Below are 22,455 nucleotides of genomic sequence, written 5' to 3' on the forward strand. Positions count from 1 at the left end.
CGCACCAATGCTTCCGTCCGCAGTCCTCCCAAGCCCTTCCACATCCACCAGACCCTTGTGTGCTCTACCATACTCCTCCGTGCCGTACCTGCAGCTGACACATGTGCGCCCAGACAAACCGCAGTTTACTGTGCTGCATACTTTACACTGCTATCCACAACAACACACAGTGGAGATTGTATTGCCTGGTCCTTACTATGCTTGTTCTGTCTACCTTCTCCTTTGCAATATTGCTCCCAGTACCACCCCACATACTGTGACATGCTGCCTGCACTGTTAAGTCACAATGTCACCGAAAAACGTATGCCTGTGGCAGTATGTCTTACATGCTCTCTAACTAGCAGCCCCCCCCCCCCCCCCCCCCCATTACCCCTCCTGCTCCAGCAACTATAAGCACTTCAGAGGTGTCGGAACTTCACATGCAGCTGTCAGCACTACAGAAACATTTGACTCATCTGCACCCAGCACAAGCTGCCTCTGCAGACCCTCTGTGGTTGTGTGGCTGCTCACTTGCCCCCCTTCAAACTGTGAGCCCCATGCCTGTGGTTTGCTTCTATCGAGACAGTTTTCACAGGTTTCTGTATCATGAGCTATGGAACAAAATTCGGGATGGTTTTTGGCCACCTTGACCTCACCACCACCGCCAAAGACCAGGGATGTTATTTCACGTCCACTCCTATCCAGGAGCTACACTAAATTAAAAGAATGCATCATATCCAGTTTCACCCCTTTGGAGCTGCAATGGGCCCATAATTTGTTGTAATCCAAGCAGTGCGACGACGTGTGCCCACCCCTGCTGCTGGATCACATCCAAGCACTCGGCGAGCCACGGATCCACCCTAGAGGCCTGCACCTAAACTACTGGCTTTTGCACATTCCCGTCCCCATACAGGCTGCCTTTCCTTGCACACCCATGTATCATTAGGTGATGCAATGATCGTGGCCAATAAATGGTTTGAAACCCTGAACTTCTTCTCTGCTGCATCTGCAGTACAGAATGCTGGCTGTCAGCCTGCGGTTCCAGCTGGCTATTCACCCACCCCTCCTGCCCCCCCCCGCCCCCCCCCCCCCAAGCCACCGCATGCGCAATGTCACTCGCACCCCCTGCTGCGAATGACCCTCCACTCAGGATGGAGGCCCCTGACCTGACCTTCCTGAGCTCTGAGATGGCAGCACTTACCACCAGTGTCACCCACCTGCACCTCAAGCACCTGTTGTCATGTGCTGACTGCCTCCAAGCATGTGATGCCGGCCCAGGCAGAAACAGCCACCCCCATCAGCACGGTTCTAACCACCCTCTTGACAACCATCGTGAACTAGGCACAACTTGCTGGTACCGCCAAAGGTTTGGCTAGAACATGACCAGCTGCGGACCTCCATGTTCCTGGTCCCCAAACCATGGCAGCCACTGGAAGTAGCCAAGCCCTGTTGCTGTACCACTTCACGGCACCTGTTCATATGGGGTTTGAATGACACTAGTTCCCTTGTCCACTACCTCGTCGACACCGGCTCCAGCCTGTCCATATTTCCTTGCAAACTACTACTAAAGCCCAGATCCCGCTCTCCCCTCCTCATTACTGCTGCCAACAACTTGGCCATCCCTACTTACAACGTGCATACCTGCTCGCTCGATCTAGGCTTACAATGCGAACTCAAGTGGACTTTCACAGTTGCAGACATTAGTGACCTCATTCTGGGTGCCAACTTCCTCACTCATTACAGCCTACTGGCTGGTGTTGCGAAGCATCGTTTAGTTGACGGCACCTCTGGTAGGACCATTTGCTACAGCTTCTGCCCCGCTGTGTGTTTTGCTAAGAAACAGTGGCAGTTTCAGGCCCATATGCTCAGCTCCTTGCAGAATTTTTCCTCCTCATCCAGCCAGCCAGCACCCAGTGCCCCCTCCGCCCCCCCCCCCTTCCCCCCAGAATGTTCAGCATGACAATATGTGTTACATCACCACAACCACAACCCTTGCCCCCGGGTTTTATGCCATGCTTGCCCCCCATGAGTACAAAATCATACAAAAGGAGTTCTAAGAGGTGCTCACCACCGACATAGTTTGCCCATCCAAAAGCCCCTGGGCTTCAGCTCTTCACCTAGGCCCAAAGAAGGATGGTTCCTGGATCCCTTGTGGTGATTACTGTAAACTCAATGCCTCTGCACCATTGCTGACTACTATCCTGTCCCACTCCTCTGCACCAATAAGAACACCATCTCAGGAGCTACTATCTTCAGTAAGATGGATTGCACTAAAGCTTGCACACAAATCCCAGTCGGCCCAGAGAGCATTAAGAGAACAGCCATAATCACACGTTTTGGCCTGTTTGATACTGAAAAAGAGCCATAGCCATACCTTTCTGCCTTTTTGAGAGTGCATTCATGACATCGGGCCTCCACAGTGCTGCATAAAAATGGCAGTGACTTTTGGACAACATCCTCTTAGACACACTGGGGTGTTTCGCGTACCTGGATGATATACTCATCTACTCCAAGGCCCCTACCGAACACCACCAATACCTATGCAAAATTTTTTCCTACTTCAGAAAGCTAGAGTGAGCCCCAACATGGCAAAATGCATTTTTGGGGCAAGCGAGGTCGAATTCCTTGGACACTTTGTCTCTGCTGCTGGCTTCTCCCCTGTCCTTTAGACAGTACAGGCACCTTGCATACCGTTCTACCTTTAAAGACCTCCAGTGTTTCATTGGCTTGGTCACCTTTTTCCATCGCCATCTTAAGGATGTCCCTGCCACCCAAGAGCCCCTTACTACAGCACTCCATGGCGATAAAAAGAAAGGCAACAAACTGGTTCCTTGGACCCAGGCCATGTTCCTTCCAGAAAACGAAATGGGACCTCCCCAGTAAGGCCCTTTTAGCCCACCCCCACCGTAGTGCCCCCCTCCCAATAGTGGCAGACGTGAACCAGATGGCTATGGGGGCTGTACTACAACAGTATGTGGATAACATCTGGCAACTGCTCACCTTCTTTTCATCCAAGTTCTCTAATGCCAATTCACCTACTCACAGCCATCTTCTATTTTCAACGTTCAGTCGAGGGATGCGTCTTTTCGATCTTCATGGACCACTGCACCCTCGCCCCTGATTTTTGCAGAAAAGACATAGACCAGATCTCATTCACTACCAACATCTGGCATGTTGTCGGCATCAATAACATTGTGGCAAATTGCCTTAGCTGCACCTGCGCCACCACCCAATCTTTAGATTGCATTGCCCGGGACACTGCTAAAGAGACCTGGACATAGCCCACACCCTTCAGAATGCTGACTCTGGCCTCAACCTGCAGCTAAGATCCATACCCAGCTCTGACTGTAAGATCTGGTGTGATGGTCTCATGGATTCTTCACAATCTGACAGTTCCAACTATCGCTCCTACTCCTTATTCCCTCCTTCCTTCCAAAAACTGGCATTTGACTGTGTCCACAGCCTCATACACGCAGGCCTTCCTCATGAACCAACACTTCATGTGGTCGGTCATCCGTTGTGAGTGCAGCAACTGGGGCCCAGTTCTGTTTTCTGTGCCAGTGCACCGAGGTCAGATGGCACGTTCACTTCCCTGTGGCTGCCTTTCCTCCTCACACGACACTGATTCATGCACTTTCACCTCAACATTGTTGGCCCACTGCCTTCCTCCATTAGATATCGGTATCTGCTGATTATTATTGACAGATTTACGTGCTGGCTGGAGGCCACCCCCATTCCTGACATTTCAGCTGAAACTGTGGCTGCAGCCTTTGTTCCGACCTGGGTGTCCCACTTCGGGTGCCTGTGCAACATCAATACAGATTGTGGGTGCCAGTTACCTCGGCCCTCTTCCAATCTCTGACAGCCACCTGTGGCTCCAATTTACAACACACCACCAGCTACCACCCTGCAGCTAATGGCATGTTGGAGTGGTTCCACTGCACACTTAAAGCTGCTCTCACATGTTATTCTCCCAAATGGTCCACTGTCCTACCTCTGATACTCCTAGGCCTGCGGATTGTACACAAAACTGACCTGGGAACTTCTGCCACTGAGCTGGCATATGGACAGCCACTCGCCATTCCTGGCAATTTTTTGGAAGCGACTCTGCTCCCTCCTGACAGAACATCTCAGGTTTCATGCAGCAGCTCCAGGGCTTCATGGACCAGTTGTGACCAAAACCTCCACAATGTCATGATGAGCACTCTACCTTCATCCACCATGACCTAACACCATACTTTGGGTGGATGCCTACCAGCTGCTGCTCTGCCCTCACTATTCAGACCCCCACTGTTGTGATGTGGGGGCTAGATGTTCTCCATTTGTGTGAACGGGATCGAAACAACTCTCTTCATAGATAGGCTCAAGCCGGTCTAAGTTGTAGAGCCCTGTCCAGCCAGCGAGTACAGTGCCATTGAGGTGGAGTTGCCCCCCTCTACCACCGGCCCCAGTTGCAGCACCACTAACACAGCCCCTCAAATGACACAGGCCAACACCATCCCCTGTGCTGTTCTCCACATGCCACCAGATGATGCCACCCACTGACACTATGTAGCTGCAGATGATGGCTGCACACACCAAAACCAGTGATCAGCAAAGTGCCTGCTAGCGAAGGTACCACTTCATCGCGTCCTCCCACCACCCTCGCTGGTCACTTCTGCCAGAGGTAAAGCTTAGATGGCCACTCTTTTTGGACACTGAACACGCCAAACCATCACAGGGTAGTCTCCTTTTCTGCTTCAATGAGGCAACACCTCATAAACATGCTCTCAGCAGCTCGACTGTGCAATGCCACTTGCCTTGCATCACTGCCTGCTGCAATTTGCTGGGGTATGCATGAACAGCAGGATTCTTAAATCTTGTCCAGTGTCAATTTTTCAGCACAGTTCATTTAACAAGAGGAGTGCTACCACATTTCCCACTCCATCTTCTTGAGCTGCATTCCCTCAACTCACTTCCATTGACTATGGGTGTACAAAGCCTGATGCCCAATGCCTGGTTTGTACCTCCAAGTATCAGCACCTGGAATACTGCGTGCAGTTTGGTGTAAATATTGCAGTGAAGTGCAGTGTGTGCTAGGGGTACCAGGTGGGTTTATTACCATTCCAATCCCATGCGTTTTGCCACCCCTTTGCCACCAAGCGCCTTACTGAACAAAGGTCCTAGCTTTTAGGGATAATATCTCCAAACCATCTCACGCAGCTCTTTCAGCACCATGTGTTATTTATTGTTATCTTACCTAACTAGCACACCACTATAGGCATGTATGCCCCTTAAGAACATAAAAGGGAATGTAAATCATTCCAGCAAGATAATTTTTGTTATAATTGGTCAGTTTGAACTGAAGAATTTCTCTTCCAACGTATTAATAAAAATGTCTGCTGTGAGCATGTGATACAGTTTTCCACAGCTAAACCATCTAATTGTGTACGTACAGCATACAAAACGAAAAACAGATGGCATATGTAAAAAAAAAAAAAAAAAAAAAAAAAAAAAAAAAAAAAAAAAAAAAAAAAAAAAAAAAAAAAACACAAATAAACCATATATATATATAAATGAAATAGAGGGAAACATTCCACGTGGGCAAAATATATCTAAAAACAAAGATGATGTGACTTACCAAACAAAAGTGCAGGCAGGTCGATAGACACACAAAAATGTTTGTGTTTGTTTGTGTGTCTATCGACCTGTGTAACACTCCTGGTTTACTCTTACTGTCTTATCCCGCTCGATCGGGATCTGATAGCAGCCCAAATAGATAGTAATTAATGTGACCGTGTACCTAATGGGGCTGGCAATCGGATTGGACTGCTACGGAGTCGTTACATTCCATTTTGTCCTTCTCGAATGCTGCAATAATGAATGTCTAGTGCCAAGAAGAACAGCAACACAGCTTCATTAATCAACAACCTATATTTATCACCAAAAACACAACGTAAGGAGACAGCCACTGCCTTCGTCGTACAAAATTAATAACGGCTAATCACAGCACAGGCCTCTTTGTTATTTATAATCGTCACACGTAATTTCAATCACTGTAGTCCAACACTGCAATCCAACACTGCATCCAAATAATGCCGGCGTGGTAGACACGGAATCTCAATAACGGCACATAAATATCACTGAATCACTCTGTTAATTATACTTTCTCACTTTCCCGTATAATACTAACACAAAGGGGTTGAACCGCGGCGATGACCACTCCCTTTGTCGGTAATTTCTATCAATTGCTGGCTTCTGCTCAGCTCTGCCCGCCTCGCGGGAACCTACAACACGCACTGGCATGACTCAACTCTCGCTCTCGCGACCCGACACACTAATCGATAGTTGCCCTGTCGACCTGTGTGAGTGCAAACCTAGTAGTAAGGGCCTGCGGACCCCTTACATCCCCGCCCTCGAAAACTTCTTTAGAGCCGCAGGCGAAAAAGAATCGGCAAGGGAATGAAACATTGCTACATTTGAACAAACACACAGTGTAAATAATTAATGAAATTACAATTCATCAAATAATCCCTCGACTCCGGTAGTGGGCTGCCTCCACAATAATTTTTACAAAAGGTTATACATCTCATAAACATGGCATTGTCCAAATTACAATTTTTATATCAACCAGCAATAGTCCTCTCTAGTCCAATATTGAATGAAACACACAACATATACACTCAAAAATTATTACTAAAACACAGGACATGTGAATTACTATACTACAAATTAGTTATTACAGGTTTTATACTCATTCTTAGATAATCTTTGACATGAAATATGCAATTCTAATTGTAATACATCACAAAACACAATATAAATAAACCTTTCCCTTTTTCAAATGTCCATTTTACAGCTAATGTCCTAAATATATCTTAGCAGGTTTATTCGGGTCCTGGTAGCCCTCACTCTTGACCGGACCTCACCTGGAGTGTCATTCAGTTTTTCGGTTCCTCCGCCTCTTCCTCTGTAATCTGACAAATGATTAGAATGAATCCTTGGGTCATTACTTCCCTCTCGGTTTCGATCATTAGCTTGATTGTGTCCCTGTGATCGAACAGATTCCAACTGTTCCAGTATCTCCATCAAGGCCTCCCTATTTTTAATTAGGCTCCCAGATACAGTTTCTTGCATCTTCTGATTCAGTCCTCTTTTTATCGCAGATATCATTACGTCATCACTCAGGGGTTGTTCCAAGGTCTCGTTCAATTCCCACAAATGCTCGGCAAACTCTTTCGACGTTCCTCTCCATGTAGTAAGTGACTTGCGGTGTAGTAGGTCCTCAAGTGCTGCACATTGATGACCTTTGGACCAGTAGTTTTTCAAGAATCCTCCTTCAAACTGATCATAATTAGTAGTCCGCTTATTCTTCTTGATTTCACAAGTGAGAGCCTCACCTTCCATTCTATCTATTGCAAATTGAATCTTGTCTGAGTCCTTAAGATGTGCTGGGAAAACTCCTTTTAGCCATTTCATAAATATCATTGGGTGCAACCCTCCTTTCGGTCTAAATTTCTGCCCTGTATTATTTTGGATGCACCGATTATCACTGCTCATCAATGTAACGACCTTACCTCCCCCAATGGCTAAGGTGGCGTTGCTAATTCGTTTATCAATTTCTTCTGTCTTGCTCTCCAATTGCTGCACTCCCTGTTGTAACTGCCTGACCTCCATTTCAACCCTCTTGTTATCCTCTTCTCGTTGCACGGCTATGGCATTTCTCAGATTGACAGCTAGTTGGTTTTGCCTATCTCCTATCCCCTTAACCGCATCATTGCATTGTTTCTGCATCTGCGCCACCTCGGCGATTCGATGATTGCAATTTGTTTCCACTTCGTTGATTCTTTCTCCCAATTCGGCTTTCGTTTCTTCAATATCGTCTTCTATCTTTTTTGTTAATTTTCCTTCCACCTTCTCCACGTCTCCCTGGACTTGGTCTATACTCTTCTGCAGCTTATTCTCTCTCTCGTTGATATCCATTTTCAACTGTTCTTGTAGCTCCTGTATTTCCTTCTTCAGATTACATTCCATCTTCATCTGCGATGTTTTGATCTCTTGTGCTATAGTTTCTTGCAAATCTTCCCTTAATGATTTGCGAAATATTTCTTCCCTTTCTCTAGCTTCTTGTGCACTCTTCTCTAACGATGCGTTAGTTCCTTGTAAACCTTTCTCTAATGATGCGTTAGTTTCTTGTAAACCTTTCTCTAATGATGCGTTAGTTTCTTGTAAACCCTTTAGTGATTTGTGGAACTTTTCTTCCCTCTCTCTAGTTTCTTTTAGCAAGGCTGCCAACTTTGATCGTATATCTGCATCCTCTGAAACTGGCTTATTTCTCATTGTTTGTCCCGGTGTCTCGGGATAACTGGTTGAATGTGCTAATGGGCTATCTAATGACACTCCATAATCACTGATTCCCGAATCATCTCTGTCTTCCTGTCCTATCCCTTTCCTTTCAACTACTGCCTCACAAACCTGCTTATCTTCAGTAGACATGTTTGTTTATTTTTAATGCACAGGTAAGTAATATAGAATAACCTCTAGTAACCCAAAGCACTCTTAATTACCATGAAACTAATCAAACAGTATCTGAAGTATTATTCAATTAATCCCTAAATTGATACAATATGCAAGCATCGAACACAACTACTCTCAGAAACCTAATAATTTCCAATAACAACTTCCACATACACAGTTTATGTAAAAATGTTTTAAACAAGATAATCAATCACAACACTCATAAAATCTATAAATGTAAAATCCCCAAAAACAATGAGCATATCTGTATAATTACCATTTAGACAGTGCAGTGTGCATAAATAAGTATGCTATATTTCAGAGTATGCTCCGCAAATTTTTCGGAAATTACTACAATTGGGCACTTGTCCTAATGTGAATATCAGTTAAAAATTGTTTATTTATCGCGAAGACTGCACACCGCAATTTAATGTTATGTCAACCAGTCGTCTTCACTCACCAACTGACGTTACCGCGAGTCGCGATGTTTTGACGTTTGAGGTGGGCGTGGCGCTGTACTGCCGCTGGAGCTGCGTGAGGTTGCGCTGCTGTTGCAAGTCGTTGTAGTTCTCCGTCGGCCGCTCCGTGGCGCTGCAGGCGGGCGTAGTTTGTAGTTTGGCCGCTAGGTGCCGGGACTGCGCTCAGTGTCTCGAAATCGCGTTGCTCAGCCGGCCGCTCCGTGGTGGGATGTCGTGTGAAATCACCTCGCGGATCGCAACTGCTACACGGGTCTGCGTGACGTCACTCAATAATTGCGTCGCCACAATACATTGTCGTCCGCATAGCAGTTTATGGGTCCACACGAAGCTGTCCGACTTTCACTATTCGAAAAGCAATTTCAGTCAAAATACTACCGCTAAACACTTCTTTAAAAACTTTCGTGACGAATTCTTGGCTCGTTTTGCTATTTTACTGTTCACACGTGTCTTTCTTTGGCGTTCACTTTTCACAGTTTTTCACGCGGATTTATGCATTTGCACACTATAACACAGTTTATTGACACTATTGTTCTATTTAATATGGCAAGAAAAAACAGTTTAGTCACAATCGTAAGATATTATTACTTCGTATTGTTCAAAAATGCACTGTTCCTTGTCGCGATTTTACAGTTCCTACTCTGTCTCTATCCAAATTGAAAAAACACTTTCTTGCGTTAAGCAAGGTAAAATTATCTATTGTTCTTTACTACTCGTCTGAAAATTGCACTAGTCTTTTCACGGTAAGCCAAGGGTGTAACACTCCTGGTTTACTCTTACTGTCTTATCCCGCTCGATCGGGATCTGATAGCAGCCCAAATAGATAATAATTAATGTGACCGTGTACCTAATGGGGCTGGCAATCGGATTGGACTGCTACGGAGTCGTTACATTCCATTTTGTCCTTCTCGAATGCTGCAATAATGAATGTCTGGTGCCAAGAAGAACAGCAACACAGCTTCATTAATCAACAACCTATATTTATCACCAAAAACACAACGTAAGGAGACAGCCACTGCCTTCGTCGTACAAAATTAATAACGGCTAATCACAGCACAGGCCTCTTTGTTATTTATAATCGTCACACGTAATTTCAATCACTGTAGTCCAACACTGCAATCCAACACTGCATCCAAATAATGCCGGCGTGGTAGACGCGGAATCTCAATAACGGCACATAAATATCACTGAATCACTCTGTTAATTATACTTTCTCACTTTCCCGTATAATACTAACACAAAGGGGTTGAACCGCGGCGATGGCCACTCCCTTTGTCGGTAATTTCTATCAATTGCTGGCTTCTGCTCAGCTCTGCCCGCCTCGCGGGAACCTACAACACGCACTGGCATGACTCAACTCTCGCTCTCGCGACCCGACACACTAATCGATAGTTGCCCTGTCGACCTGTGTGAGTGCAAACCTAGTAGTAAGGGCCTGCGGACCCCTTACACCTGCCAGCACTTTCGTTTGGCAAGTCACATCATCTTTTAGAGGGAAACATTCCACGTGGGAAAAATATATCTAAAAACAAAGATGATGATGTGACTTACTAAACGAAAGCGCTGGCAGGTCGATAGACACACAAACATACACACAAACACAAACATACACACAAAATTCAAGCTTTCGCAACGAACAGTTGCTTCATCAGGAAAGAGGGAAGGAGAGGGAAAGACGAAAGGATGTGGGTTTTAAGGGAGAGGGTAAGGAGTCATTCCAATCCCGGGAGTGGAAAGACTTACCTTAGGGGGAAGAAAGGACAGGTATACATTCGCACACACACCCATATCCAACCGCACATACACAGACACAAGCAGATATTTGTAAAGCCAAAGAGTTTCGGCAGAGATGTCAGTCGAGGCAGAAGTACAGAGGCAAAGATGTTGTTGAAAGACAGGTGAGGTATGAGCGGCGGCAACTTGAAATTAGCGGAGGTTGAAGCCTGGTGGATAACGAGAAGAGAGTATATACTGAAGGGCAAGTTCCCATCTCCAGAGTTCTGACGGGTTGGTGTTAGTGGGAAGTATCCAGATAACCCGGACGGTGTAACACTGTGCCAAGATGTGCTGGCCGTGCACCAAGGCATGTTGAGCCACAGGGTGATCCTCATTATCAGCTGCCACCCATTCCACATCAAACGGTCCCTTCCCTACAGCCTAGGTCTTCGTGGCAAATGAATCTGCTCCAGTCCGGAATCCCTGAATCATTACACCAACAATCTGAAAACAGCTTTCGCATCCCGCAACTACCCTCCCGACCTGGTACAGAAGCAAATAACCAGAGCCACTTCCTCATCCCCTCAAGCCCAGAACCTCCCACAGAAGAACCACAAAAGTGCCCCAGTTGTGACAGGATACTTTCCGGGACTGGATCAGATTCTGAATGTGGCTCTCCAGCAGGGATACGACTTCCTCAAATCCTGCCCTGAAATGAGATCCATCCTTCATGAAATCCTCCCCACTCCACCAAGAGTGTCTTTCCGCCGTCCACCTAACCTTCGTAACCTCTTAGTTCATCCCTATGAAATCCTCAAACCACCTTCCCTACCCTCTGGCTCCTACCCTTGTAACCGCCCCCAGTGTAAAACCTGTCCCATACACCCTCCCACCACCACCTACTCCAGTCCTGTAACCCGGAAGGTGTACACAATCAAAGGCAGAGCCACGTGTGAAAGCACCCACGTGATTTACCAACTGACCTGCCTACACTGTGAAGCTTTCTATGTGGCAATGACCAGCAACAAACTGTCCATTCGCATGAATGGACACAGACAGACAGTGTTTGTTGGTAATGAGGATCACCCTGTGGCTCAACATGCCTTGGTGCACGGCCAGCACATCTTGGCACAGTGTTACACCGTCCGGGTTATCTGGATACTTCCCGCTAACACCAACCTGTCAATACTCTGGAGATGGGAACTTGCCCTTCAGTATATCCTCTCTTCTCGTTATCCGCCAGGCCTCAACCTCCGCTAATTTCAAGTTGCCGCTGCTCCTACGTCACCTGTCTTTCAACAACATCTTTGCCTCTGTACTTCTGCCTCGACTGACATCTCTGCCGAAACTCTTTGCCTTTACAAATGTCCGCTTGTGTCTGTGTATGTGCGGTTGGATATGGGTGTGTGTGCGAGTGTATACCTGTCCTTTTTCCCCCTAAGGTAAGTCTTTCCGCTCCCGGTATTGGAATGACTCCTTACCCTCTCCCTTAAAACCCACATCCTTTCGTCTTTCCCTCTCCTTCCCTCTTTCCTGATGAAGGTTGGTTGCGAAAGCTTGAATTTTGTGTGTATGTTTGTGTGTCTATCGACCTGCCAGCGCTTTCGTTTGGTAAGTCACATCATCTTTGTTTTTTATATATATATATATATATATATATATATATAAAAAAAAAACCAAAGATGTGGTGACTTACCGAACAAAAGCGCTGGCAGGTCGATAGACACACAAACAAACACAAACATACACACAAAATTCAAGCTTTCGCAACAAACTGTTGCCTCATCAGGAAAGAGGGAAGGAGAGGGGAAGACGAAAGGAAGTGGGTTTTAAAGGAGAGGGTAAGGAGTCATTCCAATCCCGGGAGCGGAAAGACTTACCTTAGGGGGAAAAAAGGACAGGTATACACTCGCACACACGCACATATCCATCCACACATACAGACACAAGCAGACATATTTAAAGACAAAGAGTTTGGGCAGAGATGTCAGTCGAGGCAGAAGTGTAGAGGCAAAGAAGTTGTTGAAAGACAGGTGAGGTATGAGTGGCGGCAACTTGAAATTAGCGGAGATTGAGGCCTGGCGGATGACGAGAAGAGAGGATATACTGAAGGGCAAGTTCCCATCTCCGGAGTTCGGATAGGTTGGTGTTGGTGGGAAGTATCCAGATAACCCGGACGGTGTAACACTGTGCCAAGATGTGCTGGCCGTGCACCAAGGCATGTTTAGCCACAGGGTGATCCTCATTACCAACAAACACTGTCTGCCTGTGTCCATTCATGCGAATGGACAGTTTGTTGCTGGTCATTCCCACATAGAATGCGTCACAGTGTAGGCAGGTCAGTTGGTAAATCACGTGGGTGCTTTCACACGTGGCTCTGCCTTTGATCGTGTACACCTTCCGGGTTACAGGACTGGAGTAGGTGGTGGTGGGAGGGTGCATTGGACAGGTTTTGCATCGGGGGCGGTTACAAGGATAGGAGCCAGAGGGTAGGGAAGGTGGTTTGGGGCTTTCATAGGGATGAACTAACAGGTTACGAAGGTTAGGTGGACGGCGGAAAGACACTCTTGGCGGAGTGGGGAGGATTTAATGAAGGATGGATCTCATTTCAGGGCAGGATTTGAGGAAGTCGTATCCCTGCTGGAGAGCCACATTCAGAGTCTGGTCCAGTCCCGGAAAGTATCCTGTCACAAGTGGGGCACTTTTGTGGTTCTTCTGTGGGGGATTCTGGGTTTGAGGGGACGAGGAAGTGGCTCTGGTTATTTGCTTCTGTACCAGGTCGGGAGGGTAGTTGCGGGATGCGAAAGCTGTTTTCAGGTTGTCGGTGTAATGATTCAGGGATTCCGGACTGGAGCAGATTCGTTTGCCACGAAGACCTAGGCTGTAGGGAAGGTACCGTTTGATGTGGAATGGGTGGCAGCTGTCATAATGGAGGTACTGTTGCTTGTTGGTGGGTTTGATGTGGACGGACGTGTGAAGTTGGCCATTGGACAGGTGGAGGTCAACGTCAAGGAAAGTGGCATGGGATTTGGAGTAGGACCAGGTGAAACTGATGGAACCAAAGGAGTTGAGGTTGGAGAGGAAATTCTGGAGTTCTTCTTCACTGTGAGTCCAGATCATGAAGATGTCATCAATAAATCTGTACCAAACTTTGGGTTGGCAGACTTGGGTAACCAAGAAGGCTTCCTCTAAGCGACCCATGAATAGGCTGGCATACGAGGGGGCCATCCTGGTACCCTTGGCTGTTCCCTTTAATTGTTGGTATGTCTGGCCTTCAAAAGTGAAGAAGTTGTGGGTCAGGATGAAGCTGGCTAAGGTGATGAGGAAAGAGGTTTTAGGTAGGGTGGCAGGTGATCGGCGTGAAAGGAAATGCTCCATCGCAGCGAGGCCCTGGACGTGCGGAATATTTGTGTATAAGGACGTGGCATCAATGGTTACAAGGATGGTTTCCGGGGGTAACAGATTGGGTAAGGATTCCAGGCGTTCAAGGAAGTGGTTGGTGTCCTTGATGAAGGATGGGAGACTGCATGTAATGGGTTGAAGGTGTTGATCTACGTAGGCAGAGATACGTTCTGTGGGGGCTTGGTAACCAGCTACAATGGGGCGGCCGGGATGATTGGGTTTGTGGATTTTAGGAAGAAGGTAGAAGGTAGGGGTACGGGGTGTCGGTGGGGTCAGGAGGTTGATGGAGTCAGGTGAAAGGTTTTGCAGGGGGCCTAAGGTTCTGAGGATTCCTTGAAGCTCCGCCTGGACATCGGGAATGGGGTTACCTTGGCAAACTTTGTATGTGGTGTTGTCTGAAAGCTGACGCAGTCCCTCAGCCACATACTCCCGACGATCAAGTACCACGGTCGTGGAACCCTTGTCCGCCGGAAGAATGACGATGGATCGGTCAGCCTTCAGATCACGGATAGCCTGGGCTTCAGCAGTGGTGATGTTGGGTGTAGGATTAAGGTTTTTTAAGAAGGATTGAGATGCAAGGCTGGAAGTCAGAAATTCCTGGAAGGTTTGGAGAGGGTGATTTTGAGGAAGAGGAGGTGGGTCCCGCTGTGACGGAGGACGGAACTGTTCCAGGCAGGGTTCAATTTGGATGGTGTCTTGAGGAGTCGGATCATTAGGAGTAGGATTAGGATCATTTTTCTTCGTGGCAAAGTGATACTTCCAGCAGAGAGTACGAGTGTAGGACAGTAAATCTTTGACGAGGGCTGTTTGGTTGAATCTGGGAGTGGGGCTGAAGGTGAGGCCTTTGGATAGGACAGAGGTTTCGGATTGGGAGAGAGGTTTGGAGGAAAGGTTAACTACTGAATTAGGGTGTTGTGGTTCCAGATTGTGTTGATCGGAATTTTGAGGTTTTGGAGGGAGTGGAGCTGGAAGTGGGAGATTGAGTAGATGGGAGAGACTGGGTTTGTGTGCAATGAGAGGAGGTTGAGGTTTGCTGGAAAGGTTGTGATATATATATATATATATATATATATATTCCAGTTCTTCAAATCCAGGTATCTACAAACTTTCTCATGGCCATTGCAATAAATTTTATATCAGCCGAACAGACAGGAAGGAATTTTGAAATCAGATTTAAAAAACACACATGAAGTGGCAAAAGCAACCAATCAGCATTCAACATGCATTTAAAAAGCCAAGCACATAAATCAGAAGATATTGAAAATAACTGAAGAATTCTACACAAAGTATGTAAAGGACATACATTGAATATTTTGGAGGAAAAAATTGACACTCATACAGAAAAATACCCAAAAGACATCTTCAATGAACAAACAAATAAGAAAAGAGCGTATTTTATGTAAAGATCACAAAATGGTATCTCTGAAAAATTAAACATAATCACTGACTTTCTGCAAAACAGAAATTCCATTGAAAACATATAGCATAACTGGAGCTGAAGTAGTCAAAAAGCTTTGCAAGATCACACAAATAATAAATAAACATATAGATAAAACAATCATATCACAACAAAAAGATAAGGCATTTATGCTCCAATATTTCATATGGACGATATCGTACCAACTAAGATGTAAGCATAAGGTGGCATTTGCAGACATGTACTAACATAGATATAAAGAACGATATTATACATATAATACCATCTTCCCAGGTAAACTTGGTAATGGCAAAAAGCCAAAACAAGCTTGTCATGTAACTTGTGTCACTGTGAGTAAATAAATAAATAGTGCAACAACAAACTTGTACTTAAAATAAGGAAATAAGAAATAAAATAAAAGTTAATATTAATTGTTAAAGTTTCTTAAGTGCTATGTACGGTTGCAGGGTTGATGATATCAGGATATTCTAAAGCTTATGAAGCCTTACAAGATAAATCATATGCTGAGAGAGCTATTAAGGCAGCAAATTTCATAAAGGAACACTTATACAATCCCCAAACTCAGACTCTGTTACGAAGTTGCTACAGAGGTGAAGATGGCAGTGTAGTTCAAATGTAAGTTTTACTATCATAAAGTTTGAGTTGTATATTTATTTAATAATTTCGTAGTTGTTTGCCAACCTTGCATGTTGAAATCGCTTAGTTTTCTGTTGAAAAAATTATTAACCACATATGTTTTAGGTGTGAGACTACTTCAGTAACAAATGAAAATGAGTGTTTTATTCATTGAAAAAATAAGTGTGAATTCTGGCAGTCAAGGCCTTTTCTAAAGCAGTCTCTTTCAATTGTATACAGTTGGCCGACAATTATGCGATGTCTGGAAGTTACGCCACCTTTTACCATGTATGAAGCAGGAAGTTTATCTGTGAATTCTTTTAGGTCAGGTGTATCAGTGTGGTTTATTCTGGTGCATGATCAGTTTTGACCATCAGAGTTACTTGTGGTCAACATTTATAATAATTTTTTTCTAAGACATGGAATGTTTAGGCTAAAAGTCTGCTGGCAACAAGGATGAGAACTGGTCACAATTGTGTTATTAACTTTGGGCCAAATCTAGTTGGAATTGGCCCCTCTCACTTGCTTCCCTATGTGGGAGCCTTTAGGGCAATTGCTGGATTTCTTTTATAGCTGCTTTCATACATTATTTTGTTGACGGCTTTATTTGTAGCTCATGTGATTCTCTTCTTACCAGATCGATTTTGATGGTGTCCAAGTATTGTGAAACTAGCTTTTTCATAACTGTTGACGTCAAACAGTTTATTGTTTTTAAACTACGAACAGAAGTGTTATCATCAGAACAGGTAACAAAGCACAACTTCTCGTAAGAGAAAGATTCAGTGTTTCAGCAGTAGAGTGGAAGGACATATTACATGAAAGTGTAAGAAGGTGAACACAAGGCCAAGAATGGAGAGCTTTGGGAAGAGTACATTATATAACAGAAGGGATGGGAGGGCCACTGCCAGGTCCACCTCTAATAAGCAGTAATTACTGCAAGCTGCATTAATGCAATTTACCATGGACAAAATGTTTGTTTCCTAGTCAACATAGTGCAACGGGATACTCAGGATTCTTTTTTTGCAATGAGATGTTGTTATTCTGTTAGTTAAGTTAGGGTTCAATCACTCTGTCCCCTGAAACTTTGCGTATTTTCTTTTGACTCATGTTAGTCTTGATGGCATACCAACAAGAAATCTACAGCTTCGCTGACTGATTTGCTTTTTTACTCATAAAATTTTGATACATTTAAACCTCCATTCATTTTCCTATCATGGTGCATTAATCACCTATGTTGCGACACTTTGCAGCCATCTCTGAAAATGCTGGATGGGCATGTGCCTTGCCCACCTGCTCAGGGCCATAGCACCCACAGTTGGTTTTCCAGACCACTCTTGCTTTCATATAGCATCAAAACACTTTGCCACTGTGAATCTTTAACAGGTAACTTCTTATATACAGTGGAAATTCAATTTTATGTTCTTCAATTTTATGCTTTTTGCGATTCTATACCGTAAATTTATAACCCCGGTCAAAAACCCATAAGATCAGTGCTAAAAATGTTACATTCTTCCTAGTAAGGTTCACCTTGATTCTACATTCTTACTCAACGTCTCACTTGACTTTGCCCTGTTTTCTTCCTATTAACATTTGATATGACTGAACAGTTATATAAGTGGCATAAAAGACAGATGGTTTGCACTATGGGTGGTGGTGGAGTGAAGGGAATATTTTAGGTCATTGTGGGATTTGGGAGAGGAAACGCTTATATAATCCATGATTGGCATTGCCAACACAGCTTGCAATGTTTAGCTTCATTTTGCAGTTATGATACAACTACTGCTAAACTGTGGCAGCAATGGAAAAACAGGGCAGTTGATGTGAAGTGTTCTGGACTGAGTCAATATATGATGAAGGAGCCCAGCTGCCACCTTTTCCTGTGCCACTTGTAACTCAGTCCTTTCTTTTCTCATGTATTTCCGATGTACTGTATTCAGCAACAATATCAGTTATCAACCTTTTAAATTCAGACACGGGGTCCGAAGAAAGGAAACGTCCATTTCTGGCTAGTGAGCTCGTATTGGCTAGTGACTTGTTACATCACCCACTAGTCAGTGCAGTCACCACACAACACTGACACTCATAAAATGAGCTCTCCTGCTAAATGTGTGGAGAGGGGGAGTGACCCTTCAACAACAGGAGTGCAGGTAGGGGTGAAGCATTTTGTGAAGTGCTGAAAATATACTTTTTGTGCAGATCATGTGCTACGGCAGAGATATCACATGGAAATAGAGCAAGGGTTTTGCAACAGCACATTTTAAAGACTTCTATGTTCACATCTGACATGAAACAGTTCAACAACTACATAAACTACTCTTGTAATTACTTTGCACCACACACTGTTGACAGTAATGATTGGCAGCAATGATAGAAGGCACGAAGCAAAACTGTAGCACCTGAGATTTCTTTTAAATTTGCATTTTACACAGTGTATGGAAATTCACTGAGCCAACTTCTAATAAGCTTGTAACATCAACTTGGGAAGTAAGCTCATTTTTCATATCTCTCATTGAGAGAAGGAAACACCCTTTCACAGTACTCCTCAGTTTTCAGTTTAGCTCACAATGTTCATCAATTTTGCTTTTTTCTGAATGTGCCCAAAGGAAAGAGCTCTCAAAAACCCATTTTGACATAGAATTTGTTGTGATAGCATGTTGGAATATAGCTCAATTACCTTGCCCCCCCCCCCCCCCCCCCCCCCCCGCCTCCTCCATGAACCATGGACCTTGCCATTGGTGGGAAGGCTTGCGTGCCTCAGCGATACAGATAGCCGTACTGTAGGTGCAACCACAACGGAGGGGTATCTGTTGAGAGGCCAGACAAACGTGTGCTTCCTGAAGAGGGGCAGAAGCCTTTTCAGTAGTTGCAGGGACAACAGTCTGAGTGATTGACTGATCTGGCCTGGTAACGCTAACCAAAACGGCCTTGCTGTTCTGGTACTGCGAACAGCTGAAAGCAAGGGGAAACTATGGCCGTAATTTTTCCCGAGGGCATGCAGCTTTACTGTATGGTTAAATGATGATGGCGTCCTCTTGGGTAAAACATTCCGGAGGTAAAATAGTCCCCCATTTGGATCTCCGGGCGGGGACTACTCAAGAGGATGTCGTTATCAGGAGAAAGAAAACTGGCGATCTATGGATCGAAGCGTGGAATGTCAGATCCCTTAATAGGGCAGATAGGTTAGAAAATTTAAAAAGGGAAATGGATAGGTTAAAGTTAGATATAGTAGGAATTAGTGAAGTTCGGTGGCAGGAGGAACAAGACTTTTGGTCAGGTGATTACAGGGTTATAAATACAAAATCAAATAGGGGTAATGGAGGAGTAGGTTTAATAATGAATAAAAAAATAGGAGTGCGGGTTAGCTACTACAAACAGCATAGTGAACGCATTATTGTGCCCAAGATAGACACAAAGCCCATGCCTACTACAGTAGTACAAGTTTATATGCCAACTAGCTCTGCAGATGATGAAGAAATAGATGAAATGTATGACGAGATAAAAGAAATTATTCAGGTAGTGAAGGGAGACGAAAATTTAATAGTCATGGGTGACTGGAATTCGTCAGTAGGAAAAGGGAGAGAAGGAAACGTAGTAGCTGAAAATGGATTGGGGGTAAGAAACGAAAGAGGAAGCCGCCTAGTAGAATTTTGCACAGAGCACAACTTAATCATAGCTAACACTTGGTTCAAGAATCATAAAAGAAGATTGTATACATGGAAGAAGCCTGGAGATACTAAAAGGTATCAGATAAACTATATAATGGTAAGACAGAGATTTAGGAACCAGGTTTTAAATTGTAAGACATTTCCAGGGGCAGATGTGGACTCTGACCACAATCTATTGGTTATGAACTTTAGATTAAAACTGAAGAAACTGCAGATTAAAACTGAAGAAACTGCAAAACTGTGGGAATTAAAGGCGATGGGACCTGGATAAACTGAAAGAACCAGAGGTTGTACAGAGTTTCAGGGAGAGCATAAGGGAACAATTGACAGGAATGGGGGAAAGAAATACTGTAGAAGATGAATGGGTAGCTCTGAGGGATGAAGTAGTGAAGGCAGCAGAGGATCAAGTAGATAAAAAGACGAGGGCTAGTAAAAATCCTTGGTTGACAGAAGAAATATTGAATTTAATTGATGAAAGGAGAAAATATAAAAATGCAGTAAATGAAGCAGGCAAAAAGGAATACAAACGTCTGAAAAATGAGATCGACAGGAAGTGCAAAATGGCTAAGCAGGGATGGCTAGAGGATGTAGAGGCTTATCTCACTAGGGGTGAAATATATACTGCCTACAGGAAAATTAAAGAGACCTTTGGAGAAAAGAGAACCACTTGTATGAATATCAAGAGCTCAGATGGAAACACAGTTCTAAGCAAAGAAGGCAAAGCAGAAAGGTGGAAGGAGTATGTAGACGGCCTATACAAGGGCTATGTACTTGAGGACAATATTATGGAAATAGAAGAGGCTGTAGATGAAGATGAAATGGGAGATACAATACTGCATGAAGAGTTTGACAGAGCACTGAAAGACCTGAGTTGATACAAAGCTCCGGGAGTAGACAACATTCCATTAGAACTACTGACAGCCTTGGGAGAGCCAGTCCTGACAAAACTCTACCATCTGGTGAGCAAGATGTATCAGACAGGCGAAATACCCTCAGACTTCAAGAAGAATATAATAATTCTAATCCCAAAGAAAGCAGGTGTTGACAGATGTGAAAATTACCGAACTATCAGTTTAATAAGTCATGGCTGCGAAATACTAACGTGAATTCTTTACAGAGGAATGGAAAAACTAGTAGAAGCCGATCTCAGGGAAGATCAGTTTGGATTCCGTAGAAATATCGGAACATGTGAGGTAATACTGACCCTACGACTTATAATAGAAGCTAGATTAAGGAAAGGCAAACCTACTTTTCTAGCATTTGTAGACTTAGAGAAAGCTTTTGACAATGTTGACTGGAATACTCTCTTTCAAATTCTGAAGGTGGCAGGGGTAAAATACAGGGAGCGAAAAGCTATTTACAGTTTGTACAGAAACCAGATGGCAGTTATAAGAGTCGAGGGACATTAAAGGGAAGCAGTGGTTGGGAAGGGAGTGAGACAGGGTTGTAGCCTCTCCCCGATGTTATTCAATCTGTATATTGAGCAAGCAGTAAAGGAAACAAAAGAAAAATTCAGAATAGGTATTAAAATCCATGGAGAAGAAATAAAAACTTTGAGGTTCGCTGATGACATTGTAATTCTGTCAGAAACAGCAAAGGACTTGGAAGAGCAGTTGAACGGAATGGATAGTGTCTTGAAAGGAGGATATAAGATGAACATCAAGAAAAGCAAAACGAGGATAATGGAATGTAGTCAAATTAAGTCGGGTGATGCTGAGGGAATTAGATTAGGAAATGAGGCACTTAAAGTAGTAAAGGAGTTTTGCTATTTGGGGAGCAAAATAACTGATGATGGTCGATGTAGAGAGGATATCAAATGTAGACTGGCAATGGCAAGGAAAGCGTTTCTGAAGAAGAGAAATTTGTTAACATCGAGTATAGGTTTAAGTGTCAGGAAGTCGTTTGTGAAAGTATTTGTATGGAGTGTAGCCATGTATGGAAGTGAAACGTGGACGATAAATAGTTTGGACAAGAAGAGAATAGAAGCTTTTGAAATGTGGTGCTACAGAAGAATGCTGAAGATTAGATGGGTAGATCACATAACTAATGAGGAAGTATTGAATAGGATTGGGGAGAAGAGAAGTTTGTGGCACAACTTGACTAGAAGAAGGGATTGGTTGGTAGGACATGTTCTGAGGCATCAAGGGATCACCAGTTTAGTATTGGAGGGCAGCGTGGAGGGTAAAAATCGTAGAGGGAGACCAAGAGATGAATACACTAAGCAGATTCAGAAGGATGTAGGTTGCAGTAGGTACTGGGAGATGAAGAAGCTTACACAGGATAGAGTAGCATGGAGAGCTGCATCAAACCAGTCTCAGGACTGAAGACCACAACAACAACAACCTTGCACCGTGATACCAATTTCAATTTTTTGCTGAGTTTTTACTAGCTGTAACACATCTGTGATTTTTGAATAAATGATGAAATTCATTACCACACATTATTGTATAAACATTGTATTGCACATTTAACTTTCTTCATTTGTACAACTTTTATACAATGTATTGAAGAGGATTATGGTTTTTAATCATATATGCCAATTACATATTGTTTTGTTCGTATTTTGGAGGTTTTAACATTTTCCTCGGTTCTGAGTTTCCATCAGTTTTGTGTTTTTTGTCTGGACCACACAAAAACGTACAGTAGGGGTTTCATTGTGCAGGATGTC

At 44.2% G+C, this 22,455-nt stretch overlaps 1 protein-coding gene across 1 annotated transcript in view; it reads left to right on the forward strand.

Annotated features, from left to right (window-relative positions):
* The window catches only part of LOC124775116 (spermatogenesis-associated protein 20), a 274,485-nt gene that overhangs the window by 66,772 nt on the left and 185,258 nt on the right, over positions 1 to 22,455 (forward strand). Inside the window, exon 9 of the mRNA XM_047249951.1 lies at positions 15,954 to 16,122. Coding sequence (XP_047105907.1) covers positions 15,954 to 16,122 — 169 coding nt within the window. The remainder of the gene's footprint in view (positions 1 to 15,953; positions 16,123 to 22,455) is intronic.

The sequence above is a fragment of the Schistocerca piceifrons genome, chromosome 2 (assembly GCF_021461385.2).
Source record: "Schistocerca piceifrons isolate TAMUIC-IGC-003096 chromosome 2, iqSchPice1.1, whole genome shotgun sequence".
Lineage (NCBI taxonomy): Eukaryota > Metazoa > Arthropoda > Insecta > Orthoptera > Acrididae > Schistocerca > Schistocerca piceifrons.